This window comes from Mastigoproctus giganteus, chromosome 3 (assembly GCF_048544385.1).
Source record: "Mastigoproctus giganteus isolate SK-2022 chromosome 3, ASM4854438v1, whole genome shotgun sequence".
Taxonomy (NCBI): Eukaryota; Metazoa; Arthropoda; class Arachnida; order Uropygi; family Thelyphonidae; genus Mastigoproctus; species Mastigoproctus giganteus.
In genome coordinates, this window is record NC_143577.1 from 255,902,057 (window position 1) to 255,915,651 (window position 13,595).

General features: G+C 40.9%; 1 protein-coding gene across 1 annotated transcript in view; it reads left to right on the forward strand.

Moving 5' to 3' along the window:
• The window catches only part of LOC150089084 (endothelin-converting enzyme 1-like), a 34,546-nt gene that overhangs the window by 1,123 nt on the left and 19,828 nt on the right, over positions 1-13,595 (forward strand). Inside the window, exons 3-8 of the mRNA XM_090371043.1 lie at positions 3,388-3,536; positions 3,966-4,179; positions 4,290-4,388; positions 4,966-5,043; positions 5,379-5,482; positions 8,060-8,121. Coding sequence (XP_090227169.1) covers positions 3,388-3,536; positions 3,966-4,179; positions 4,290-4,388; positions 4,966-5,043; positions 5,379-5,482; positions 8,060-8,121 — 706 coding nt within the window. The remainder of the gene's footprint in view (positions 1-3,387; positions 3,537-3,965; positions 4,180-4,289; positions 4,389-4,965; positions 5,044-5,378; positions 5,483-8,059; positions 8,122-13,595) is intronic.

Sequence of the window (13,595 nt, forward strand, 5' to 3'; positions counted from 1 at the left end):
AACTACCAGGTAACCTTCGAATTCACGAGCGGAATCCCACAGGGGGAGTGTGCTTTCAGCGCTTCTTAGCAAATAACACAAATTTTGTTACCTGCCGATGATCTGAGGTTCCATGTGAGCTCAAATAATTCTCGTCAGAACCATGATATAAACCTCTAGGCATCTAGTCGCATACTACGACCAGAAGATTATCTTTAAAGAATCGGACTTCAGTTAAATCAGGTCAGATCGCCATAACAACACAGAAAAAAAAAAAAAACAAATCCGACAAAATTCTATCAGACATTTGCACGTAACTACAGCTCTGACATCGGTTATCAGGAAACCGGTGAATCAGGTGAATCAGGTAATTAAGACGGTGGAGTTCAGGAGAAAAGAAAATGTCCTTCAAGCTGTTATTGTTCCTAATAAGAGCTTGAGTTTTCCTCACAAATTAGAAACCTCCATCAAGTAGGTCTTATCAACTATAGTAGACGTAAAAAAAAAGATTCATCAGAAATCTCACGAATTGTGGACCTATTTTCCTACAGAAAATACTGTATTACTTCCAACTTTGTTAATATTCCAAGCTTCTACTACCAGAGGAAAGAAGAAATATTCAAAATATGGAACTGCTCAACATATTAATTACACATTAAGTCACATCCGTATATTCGTAGCTTTCTAGAGCAACTCCATTTCCATGTCCCTACTAAGTCAACCAGACATTAAATCATGAGGTTGAGCGAAATAGTTTTATCCACATGGCAACGAAGATGGAAAACGGATTGGACATCGATTTTTCCACAAACATGCAGGGAATTTCAGAGATCTCTCGTGGAAGTGGAATGGTGATCCAACTATCGAGCCGGCGTTAAGATGCCTTATTTTCGCATGTTGTGGAAACTGCGTTCATCTAAAATGTTTATTTACAAACTTTTTGCAGGATATTGTTGAATAGATTTAAATATCTTTCTTTTCTTCATTATGCCAAGATTATATGCTTAATAACATATATGTTATTTATTTATTTAATTAGGTGGTCCCAGCCAACCTTTGCCAACCCCACCAAACTATAGTTTATAGTTTCGTACACAGATATTTATGATACAATTTAAAATGTCATACAAACAGCAAAGTGAGGTACAACTTCTTACAAAATGAATTTTGAATATTATACAAAATGCAAAGAGTGACGAGTACACTATTCCATGGCAAGCTCCCACCAGTTTCAAAACGAAGTTACCTCTTATCCTACGTTCGTTCTATTCTCTTTTCCGTTCCGTTTATGGATTTCATCCGTCTTGTTGCTAATAATCTAATAAAACTCTTCTTCTTTTAAAAATTTGTTTCGCAAATTCCTTCATGTCCATGCAATCCTTTGTTTTAATCATTTTAACCTCAGAACCTCTATTCATATTGTTAGTCGTGCTTTCAGCACTACTTTCAACTCAATCCTTAAGTCCACCTACTCTTCACAAACATAAAATGTTCTCCCATATTTCTACCTCTTCGCAAACAGATCTTATTCTCTGGACTACTCCAAAAGTTATTCAACCTTTCAAAGAAAGCTCCATGACCTGTCAGGAGAAACATACTACACATGTATGTTTGAATCCATTTACAACTTGTATTCTTTTTTACACCTGGTAAATTTTTTTTTAAATTTCTCCTTTATTAAAATTCTCCCATCATTTTTGCCAGATATCTTGCAACATGTTTCACAGTCTTCTTTTCTCGTGCTTCATATCATCTTTTAGATTTAATTCTATTTCCAGCAGCGCATATGGTTTCCGTCCTGGTAAATAACAGCACAGTGCCCTGCAGGCCAGCAACAAATCCAAAGGTTTCCCCACTATAACTTGAAGCGCTTCATTGGATACAATCCTACACACAACCAACGTTAGAATCAACTTTGCAATTTGGATTGAATACAGCTTTCGGTTACTCCTTTTCTTCATTCCTTCCGCTAGCCATATTGGTGCACCATAAGTTGTTATTGGCACAAATATGCATTCATACAAAAGATTTATTGCTTTCCCCTTAATACCCAACTGTTTCTTGGTTATGAAAGATATGTTAAAGAAGCATTGCGTGATCATCTGGACAAGACTGCAGTAATACTTCAGACACAGCATGGGTTTGTTAAAGGGAGGTCTTCTCTGACCAATTTGATTGGATACTATGATGGGGTTACAAAGGAACGAAGTCTTAGCTGACTAATTTGATTGGATACTATGATGTGATCACAAAGGAACTGAATGTAAAAAAATAATTTTGATATCATATACTTGGATTTTAGGAAAGCTTTTGATACTGTTGCACATGGAAGACTACTGTACAAATTGGAGATGTATAGAATTAAGAGCAAGTTGCTACAATGGATAAAAGGATGGTTGAGTGAGAGAAGACCGAGTGGTGGTCAATGGGTACTGCTCTACGTGGACTAACGTTCATAGTGGGGTCCCCCAGCGTTCAGTGTTAAGTCCATTGTTGTTTTTTGCATTTATAAATGATATTGATGAAGGTATATCAGGTTTAATGTCCAAGTTTGCTCACATTATGAAAGTTGGCAGGGTTGTTAATGACAGTACGCTGCTGGAACAGGATCTGGAAAAGTTGAGAAGATGAGCTGAGAGGTGGCAGCTGCTGAAGTTTAACATTGACAAATGCAAAGTACTGTCAATGTTAAACTTCATTGGGGTTACTGCATATGGGTAGCAGTAACCCCAGAGTAACATACTAAATCTACAGTAGTACATTCAAAGTAGTGGGAGAATGAAAAATACCTGAGGGTTATTGTGCAGTCAGATATGAAGTTTTCTGAGCAGTGCAGGCAGGCTGCCAGAACAGCTCATGGGATCTTTCTCAATGATATACAGGAATTTTGTTAGCAGCGATAAGGAGGTGATTATCCCTTTGTATAAGACGATGGTCGGGTTACACCTTGAATATTACATACACGTATGGAGGCCTCATTGCTCTTACAAAGAAAGTCTTAAGTTCTGCAAATTGCAGCGTCTGTAGATTAGCCAATTGCGCGGTAATCTGATTGAGATGTATAAGGCCTTGAATGGTTTGAGCAAGCTGAGTGCTGATGGGATTCTTCTTCTTGCTCAGTTTACGCACCTGAGGGGCATAAATTCAAATTGGACGAAAAATAGAAACATAAACCGAAAAGCAAAAACAAAAAATAAAACACCAAAACATAAACATAGAGATATACAGTATAAACCCGAGTTATATATCCCTAAGCCGCGCTTGCCACTGCTTAGAGAGATCGGAGAATTTTTGAAGTAGATTTGTAGCAGTCTCATTGAGAATGAAAAATTTTTAATGACATTCACTTTTTTAACTCCTCCTTTCCCTGAGAAACTAATTTCCTTCAGTGTTGTTTGTCTTTGGCAGGTGAAGTGGCTGGAATTTTTAAAAGGTGTATTCATGAGCGACGTGGGAAGCCTGGAAGACATCAGCGAAGCAACTGAGATCGTTGTGCCAGAAGAGAAATATCTGAAGTCCCTTGTTGGTCTCATTTCCAATGGCACGTTCTCCAGCAGGTAAGTGCAATCATCGCCTCACTCCCACTGCATAACTACTTTTTATCAAAATAGGAGTAATCGTGACTGGTTGTCTTCCTTTTCTCATATTTTTTGAAGGATAAGTTATTTCATTTCATTTTATAGCGAAAGTGAACCGAAGAATTTATAATACGAATGAACGCTTAGGAATAGACAGAAATATTTTTTCTCCCCTGTGAGACAGGGAGAAAAAATATTTAGAAATAACTGTAGAAAAGGATCTTTTTACATTTTAAATAATATTACGATATTACTGGTGAATTGAAGGGATATATATTTTTCACGTAAATCCAAAGATAAGAAATAAACTAATAGCAAATAGCATTGCTACAAATCCTCTCTCTCTCTCTCTCTCTCTCTCTCCAGCCCAAAAATCATGGATTGTGATTTGTACTCCGTTATTTGTAGAACTATTGCTAATTATATGGGCTGGAAGATCGTGGAGTGTTATCTTCATATCCTGCTGCACTCGGACGACCAGTACATCCCTGGAATGGATCAGGACAATAACCGGGAACTAACGAGAGATACAGTTGAGTCTTGCATCAAGGCAGTGTCGCAGAAACTGCGCTTAGCTGTTGATTATTTGTACTTCACGAAAAATCCCGTAGATGAGAATCCGGTGAGTTCGCTTTTTGTTATTAAACACACACATACACTAAAGAAGTTAAACTGAAGCTACTTTTAGTAAAGGTCAAAAATAAATCTTTAATTTCTTGTTTCCCTTTACAGATTAAAGATATGATAGAGAAAATTCAAACGGCATTCCTGCATAGAGTTCGGATGTCAGAATGGATCGAGGAAGACATAAAGCCCAAAATTCAAGAAAAAGTAAGACATTTTCAATTATTATTATTTATTTATCTTTTGTACAGATTCTTGTAGTAATTCAGTGTGCTTGGGTACTGGGACAAACGGGCCGATTTAGCCAGAAATTTAATTATGCGAATTCAAGATTAATTTTTCGAAAAGCGAAGTGCGTACATTTCGAATTGAGTGGTAGCAAATCTTAAATAGAACACGTGTCATTTGAAAGACATTTTGAAGGCGAATGGAGAAAAATATCGGAGGAGATCTACAAAAAACTGGCGTGGAAAGTGTTCAGCAGAGACTACAGGCTGCATTAAGCCGCAAGGTTTCGGCATACGTTATTAGATCCAGACACCTGTATAGATATGCAGGTGTCTGGATATACAAATATCCAGACAAACATACAACTGTCTGTCAATAGATACAAAACATCTATCAATAGAATTGTTCAATATCGGTTCTTGAAACTTGAAATTGAAAGACCATGCAATAAAAAAATACAGAAATTCCGACCTGCGTGTTTGGAACAAGCAACCAAGCATATATATTTATTACCCTTTTTTTCCAAAATTTCTTAATTTATTTTCCACGTTTCCAGGTTAAGAACATGAATTTTCATATTGGATTGTCGAAATGGAGTCTAAACACTACGAAACTGGACCACTACTATCAATCGGTACGTATATTCCCAGCTTTGTTTCAATACTTTAATTTTTTTCTTCACAGAAGAAAACATTGATGTACCTGAACAATCATTAAAATATAGTTAAATGCGATTTAATTGAAATACTGCCCCAAAAAGAACTGATTAATCCCTGATTACATTCGCACAGAAAGACAATCCGGCGAGGAGAGGTCATTTTGAGGTGATTTAATTTAAAAAAGAAGCTTTGGCTTGGCAGCAGCAATCCGCCTTGATGGGGAACATTTCTGCAACAGTATTTGGACATTACAAACTTTCCTGAGCTCATGTGACCGATCACACCTTAAGCAATTTTCTTTTCCTTTCAGCTTTCTGACATGACTTCAGAACCTTTGATTAACTTCATTAACATCGACAAGTTCCACACTAGGAAGTGGATCGACGGACTTTTTGAAGATCCTTCAGCTACAGAGTGAGTACTGTTCGTGTGTATGGTAATTTTACCTGTTATAACAATAAGCGCATGTTCGGAATTAAAATACCAAATACAACATCCAGACATCATGAATGCAACTTGATCAAAATAGAATCAAATCTTTAGAGTACTATTTCTGCATTTATCTACAGATGAATTTTAAACACTAAGGGCTGAATAAATGAGATAATTGTCATCATACGGGTTTGCAAATTCATTGGAAACTGCAACTGGAACGTGTTGTACGAAGGGGATTCAAGGAAAAGATTTATATTCACCCAGAAGCAGTTGTGATAGAAAGGTGACTTTTTTATTTGATACCCTGAAATATCTATAGCAACCACGCACAAATTTTGATTTCGATCTGACAATTCATTTTTTTCTTTGCAGCCCTGAATGAAGTGGTGCCACAATGGATAAAGTGGAATACAGATTAGTGATTCTGTTCCTCTTTCTGCAAGGGAAAACAACCCAGAACAATCCACGAAGAAATTGTCGCTGTTTATGGAGAAAACTGTCCAGTTTAGTGTTGTTGCACATTGGTATAAACAGTTCAAATTTGGAAGAACTTCAGTGCATGACGAAGAATTCCCAGAGCGCCCAGCAACTACTGCAACAGAAGAGTGTTGAAAAATTGAGGCTTAATCGTGCAAGATCATCATATTAGCGTCAAAGAACTAGCTGCAGAGCTCCAAATTAGCGTAACGTCTGGGCTGAACATCATCCGTAAACATTTGCATATGAGTAAAGTGTCCACTGGATGGGTTTTCAGACTTCTGATCCCTTACCAGAAGAAGGAAAGGGCACAGTGTGCACACTAAATGTTGTCGATATGCTAGGAAAAGCAAGAGGAGTTTTCATGACTAGTCACCATGGATGAAACTTGTATCCATCACTATGATCCCGAAACTAACTAAATGTCAAAACGATGGAAACATGTAGAATCGAAGTCCCCGAAAAAGGCAAAGGTTAAACCAAGTGCTTGCCAAGCGATGGTGTCAGTTTTTGGAACATGGTGTAATACTAACAGATTACCTTCAAAAGGGATGTACTGTGACGCAAGTATTATTCCAACCTCCTCATAAATCTATGCTATAACTGAAAAAAGACGGGGGTAAGCTCAAAAGCGTAGCCTGCCCCACAACACTACTCCTGTGCATTCCTCGCAAGCTGCAATGAGGTGTGGCCAAATGTTGGTTTGAAATATTGCGCATCGTGCTTATTCTTACGACTCTGCACCTCGGATTTCTTCCTCTTTTCTGCCTTGAAGTTCTTTCTTCGTGGAAAACATTTTGCAGCTGAAAATGATGTGATTTCTGCCGTCGAGTCGTGATTTGAAGGATAGTCAGAGAAACTGACCTGTGGAAGTGTATTGAGTGGTAGAAAAAGTGTGTCATTTTGTCTGGCCATGTTAAAAAAAAAAACCCTGTTTATTAGGGTCAACCAGAATGTTAATTCAACTACCCACTTGCATTGTGTCGGTATATTACATGTATTCCCTGATCGATTTGCCTGCTTTGCTGGAGGAAAAACCACGGGTTCCTGGAGAAAAACGAACCTTGCTATCTACGCTTGAGACCGACTAACTCAGCCAGGGAATGAAAAAAGCCCATAAAAGTTCCTCGCGTCATTGACGGGATTCGAACCCAGGCCTTTTCCACCGGGCGTGGGGAAGACGGCGACGATACCACTGTGCTACCGCTCAGATAACACATGGTGTTCGTTCCAACCTTCTATCACAATTACTTGTTGGTGAATACAAATCTTTTTTGAACCACCCTTGTACACTAGCATATTCACAGGCCTCGTCAACAATTGTTTAAAGGATGCTGCTGTTTCCTAACTTCCCGATTGGGGTTCCACATAATTATTGGAATACGCATGTCGGGGATTTCATCTGGATTGGATGATGAATTCTTAGAAGGGGCAAAACATCAAAGGTTCCTACACTTAGACCACAAAAGAGCCCATTATGCAAATTATGCATTAGCTAGGAAGGGCTGATCTATATTGATTTCAAAGTTTCACTTACATTGATAAACACTCTTTGAAATCATGCAAAATCGTGCCACAAAATAAATCTAATAAAGTTCAAGCTCATCAGAATAACAAGCCGTCTGTAACCGGAACTAGAATTATTCTCTCTTTAGAAATATGCCATCTGTTATGTGAAACTTGTCCGATCACATCTGTTTGTTTTTCGTTTTTTTTCCTCACCAATATCACCATGCATTTATTACAAAAACAGATTATCCCCAGATTGTTAATCCCTGGCAATGAGGCCGTGAATGATTAATGTACAAAGCAGTTCGTATTATTGGTTAATTAGCCCGGAGTTGGTCAAAACGTTCACATATGAAAAGTATCTACTACGACCAGGATACAGTCTTGGGCTACTCGCATAGAGAAGACTGTCTCCTCAAGCAGCCCATAATGAATGCGCGAGCAGCCATGTACGTGCAGCACTTAAGAAATTTACAGTTACGGTATAACGATACCTCATGGCCTTAGTTGCATTTTTTCAGAAATTCTAAACAACTCAATCCAATTCTAACTTACTTTCTTTCTCTTCAGCTGGATTTCTGAGGATTCTCAAGACCTGAACACTCAATACTTTGATGTGAAGAATTATGTAAGTAAGTACCACTAGAGGTTGTAATAATAAAAATACGTTTTGGCTCATAAGTTTACCATAGTGAACAAAAACATTATGACCACCTAAGGATGACGTCACCCACAGTGACGGTACGGTAGTGTCTCTCAGTTCGTCAGTACGAATCCCATGCATTGGGGAAAGGGAAGGGCCTGACGGAGTTTGACCAGGGAGTCATTTGCCGTGCTACGGGTCAGTATCTCAGCAACCGCAGGCATTGTTATGTGCCATCTGTTATGTGCCTCCAACAACCTAGCGGGTGTTGGAGGGCCGCAGTAGTGAAGGTGTGGCTGGAATAACCCGAAGAGGTTTGGTTTGGTTTGGTTTGGAGTTTATTGGCGCATCAGCGACTGAGGCTATAATGCGCCAAATACCGGTCATATATAAAAAATGAAAACATTCAGTGACCTAAGTAGTTAGGCCACCATGTCGATATATAAAAGGAGTAAAAGTACAAAACATATGAACAAAGGAATGCCAAATCAATTTTAAATTCGAGTAAAAAGGTTTACTGATTTTAAAAAGTTAAAAACAGCAGACACATTGTCATTGTCGGACAAAATCTGACTGAGTGTATAAGGCTCAGCCAGAGGACTAAAAGCGGTAAAATAAAAATCACGTTCGTGTCTAAAACGTGGACACTCGGTTAAAATGTGGCGTATGCTTAAATAGGTGTCACAATTCTCACACATAGGACTGTCATCTGCCCTCAGCAAAAAAGCATGTGTAAGATGACTATGTCCTATGCGGAGCCGAGCTAAAACAACTTCCTCTCTGCGATTCCTGCGCAGACCAGACTGCCAATGTCGGATTACAGGCTTTATCTGATAGAGCTTGTTTGTGACTTGCTCATGCCAGGATTGTTGCCATTGGGACAGTAATTTATCGTGTATTAACTGCCTGTAGTCTGTGTAGGGGACTAACAGGCAATAAGTGTTGTTGGGTTCGGGTGACCTGGCCGCAGCATCTGCCAGTTCATTTCCCACTATCCCAATGTGGCTTGGGATCCAGCAGAAACGAATGTCAAATGAACACTCAAACAAGGAATGCAACGTCTGTTGAATCCGGGTCACAAATGGATGAGGATTATACCTCATACCCGATAAAGCCTGCAGTGTACTTAGAGAATCAGTGTACACCATACACTTTTGATACCTTTGGGTTTTAATGTGGTCCAAGGCTAACTCTATAGCATACACTCAGCTGTATATATGCTGCATTGTTGGGGAATCTTTCCAGATATAGAAAGACCTGGAAAGATAGCAGCAGATCCAACAGACAGCTCCGACTTCGAGCCATCAGTGAAGACAGGCAAGAAGTCGGAATATTCGGTCCGGTGGGCAGCGTAGAGTTGGTGGTAGACAAAAGATGGAGTTATGGACTTACCCCAATTTTTAAGGGAGAAGTCGCATGATGGAATGCGAGCATGCCAGGGTGGAAGTGATTGCCTTGGTGACTGGGCAACATTGTCTACCGTGATGTCGAGCTCTCTGAGCAGATCTTGGACACGGATACCAAAAGGCCGATTGGCAGTCTGACGAGTGTTATATAAGTTTTCCCATTGTGGCTTGAAAACGGACGTCCACGTAGGGTTGTCTGGCAGGGATTTTAACAGTATATTTTAAAGACAATTGCTTTTGTCGCAATGACAGTGGTGGTTCAGATGCTTCAACATATAAACTCTGGACAGGTGATGTTCTAAATGCTCCAGTAGCAATACGGATGGCTTGGTGGTGGACTGGGTTCAGCCATCTAAGTACGCTGTTTCTAGCCGATGTGTACACTTGGGACCCATAATCTAGTTTAGATCGGACAAGTGCACGATAAAGGCTGAGCAAAGTGGAGCGGTCTGCTCCCCATTTATTAGAGGAAATAGAGCGTAGGAGATTCAACCCTCTTGTGCACTTTGTCCGCAGTTGACGAATATAAGGTAAAAATGTCAACTTCTTGTCGAAAATGAGCCCCAAGAATTTTGTCTCGGGTGCTACTGGAATGATGTCTTGTCCGAGTTTAAGTTCTGGTTCAGGGTGAAGGTTCCGTTTGCGACAAAAGTGTACGCAGACAGTCTTCTGTGGCGAGAACCTAAAACCATTAGTCACTGCCCAAGAGTTGACGTGGTCTATGGCATGCTGCAATTGTCTTTCGATGACCCTCATATTGCATGACTGCAAAAAGATGCTAAAGTCATCTACAAAGAGGGCACTGTTTACGGTAGGAGGAAGTTGTTCGGTTATAGAGTTAACTTTGATTGCAAAAAGCGTAACACTTAAAACTGATCCTTGTGGAACTCCCTCTTCTTGGCAAAATGGTCGGGAGAGGGTGGATCCTACACGAACTTGGAAAGACCGGTCTGTAAGGAAATTTTTGATAAAGAGGGCAATGTGTCCTCTAAGACCAAAGTTATATATATCTTTTAAAATTCCATATCTCCAAGCCGTGTCATACGCTTTTTCCATATCAAAGAAAACTGACACCTGGTGCTCACGTTTTAGGAAAGCATCACGTATAGATGTTTCCAAGCGGATTAAATGGTCAAGTGTTGACCTGTTCCTTCGGAAGCCACACTGTATCCTGGAAAGGAGGTCGTTAGCTTCTAAATACCACAAGAGACGACCATTGACCATTCTTTCCAGGATCTTGCACAAGCAGCTCGTCAAAGCGATAGGACGGTAATTGTTTGGTGTTTTTGGATCCTTTCCTGGTTTCGGAAAGGGAAGGATAGTTGCCACATGCCATGAGTCCGGAAATGTCTCTTCAATATAGATTCTATTATAGAGACGGAGCAAAAGATCCATGGATTCCAATGAAAGATGTTTAATCATCTCATAATGGATGTCGTCTGGCCCAACAGCACTCGCCTTGGAGAGTAAGAGTGCTGCTTTCAGCTCCCACTGTGTAAAGGGCTGATTGTATTCCTCGCGATTGTTAGAGGACAGCTTTAGGTGATGTTTTTCTGCTCTCTGCTTGTGTGCGAGGAACTCTGGGGGGTAAGCTGTTTCTGAAGACACTTTAGCAAATGTCTCCCCGAGAGTATTTGCAATTGCAGTTAGATCTGCAATTGTACATCCATTATGTTCCAGGATCGATGAAGGGTGTGAGTTGTATTTGCCCTTCATTTTCCGAACTTTGTCCCAGATGACTTTGGGACTGGCGGCCCGTATAAGGGAAGATGTAAATTTGATCCAAGATTCCTTTTGGCTCTGACGTCTAATGTACCGTGCTTTGGCACGTGCACGTTTGAAGGCTATTAAATTATCTGTGGTGGGGTAACGACGAAATATTCCCCATGCTTTGTTTTGAGCCTTCCTAGCTGCTGTGCATTCTCCATTCCACCATGGTTTTGGAAAACGTGGAAAGCGGGACGATGTCCTGGGAATTGCAACTGCTGCTGCCTGGACTATACTTTCTGTGATGTCTTTTACTGCCTCATTAATTGGCTCCTGGCCGACTATAGTGGTATTAAACGTTGCCAGATGACGAAAGGCATTCCAGTCGGCATGATCGATCGTCCAACGTGGTATCCTCGACTGGTGACATTTTCTCCCATTTGAAATGGTGGCTAACACGGGGAAGTGATCACTACCATAAAGGTTTTCTTCAACCTCCCATGTACTCAGAGGCAGGAGGGAAGGGGAGCAGATGGAAAGATCAATGGCAGTAAATGAACGGGTAGCCGACTGAAAAAAGGTGTTAGATCCCACATTTAGAAGGGCCAGATCATTGTTTTCAAGCAATCGCTCGATAATCCGACCTCTTCTGTTGATGTCAGAACTACCCCACAGCGGATTATGTCCATTGAAATCCCCCAATAATAGAAAAGGGGGTGGCAGTTGCTTGATGAGATCATCAAGGTCTGCCTGGGCGGTGTCGTTCCCAGGTGGCAAATAAATGGAGCAGACAGTTAAAAGGAACCCAACTGTAAGACGAACTGCTACAGCCTCCAGATTAGTGGTAAGAAGCACAACTTGAAAGGGGTTATGGTTACCCACAAGGATAGCGACTCCTCCGTGGGCAGGTGCATCCCCAGCTCTGTCTCTGCGAATAACTGAGCAGTTACGTAAGTAAGGGTCCTCGTTTGCCTTTAAATACGTCTCCTGTAAGCAAAAGCAAGTTGGTTCATGCTTACTCAGGAGAGCCTTGATGTCATCTCTATTTCTACGAAATCCACGGCAATTCCATTGGAGAAATTTAAATGTACCCATTATTTTGATTTACTGGGTCCATCTGGTGGCTTCCGAAGGGCTGAGGGCTTAATTTTCTCAGTCCTGGGTTTATCTCTCTTTGGAAAGACTGGACGTTGGCCTGTATCCATTTCTTCTTCGTCTTTCGCAAAGAGTTCCAGGACAGAGTCGTCCTGTACCTCCTTATTTTCGACATCCATTGTCTCTTGAATTGTAGATGCCTGTTCCCCTTTCTTCAGAGTTTCTTTAGTACTCTGTTTTGGAAGTGGTGGAGCACTAGGAGGTACGGATATAGCAGTGGCGGCTGACTGTGATTTTTGGGTGGGCTTTTCGGAACTTAATAAATAGCGCGCAATGGGGGTAAAAGACTCCCTTGGTGGAATACTCATATCAGTCTGAGTACCAATGGTACTTTTCCCAGAAGCTTTCTGGGCATATGAGGGCTTGGCGCTATTTATAGGTTGGATGCGTCTTCTGGCCTCCTGATAGGAGATGTTTAGCTCTGTTTTTAGTTTCTGAATTTCCTTCTCCTCTTTCCACCGCTGGCATGCTCGAGAGTATGCAGGGTGTTCCCCTTGGCAGTTTGTACAACTTGGCTTAGAAGCTAAACATTCCTTGCTCTCGTGGTCTTTGGCACCACATCGAGCACAGGCAGGGTTACCACGACAAGCTGTTTGAGAGTGGCCATACTTTTGGCATTTAAAACACCTCAGTGGGTTCGGGATATAAATCCTCACTGGGCAGTTTAAATAGCCTGCTTTTATAGAACTTGGAGGCCGTGGGGTGTTGAACGTCACGATGAGAACTCGGGTAGGGACGAGATTCCCATCCTTCCGCATCGATATTCTTTTGACAGCCGTCACTCCTTGGTCTTTAAGTTCAGAGCAGATCTCTTCTTCAGAAACATGAAGAAGATCCCACTCTGATATGACACCGCGTGAGAAATTCAAGGTTTTATGGGGGGTAACGACTATGGGTAGTCCCCCTAACGATGTGGCTTTCAGTAGTTTCTGTGCATGTTTTTGGCTTGCAGCCTCAACTAAAATGTCTCCAGAACGTAGCCTTTTTACAGATTTTGGAGATCCTGTCAACCCTTCTAATCCTTTCTGGGTGAAAAAGGGTGACATTTTCCCGAGTGTCTGCTCTCCGGTGGAATGGAGAATGAGGAAAAGCGGTGTCACTGATGGTGGTGTATCCTCAGTTCTGGCTCTTTTTGCAGAGGTATTTTCTGTGGTTTCGTCTCGATTAGGTAGGGGCCTTGTTGGGGCCCCAGAAG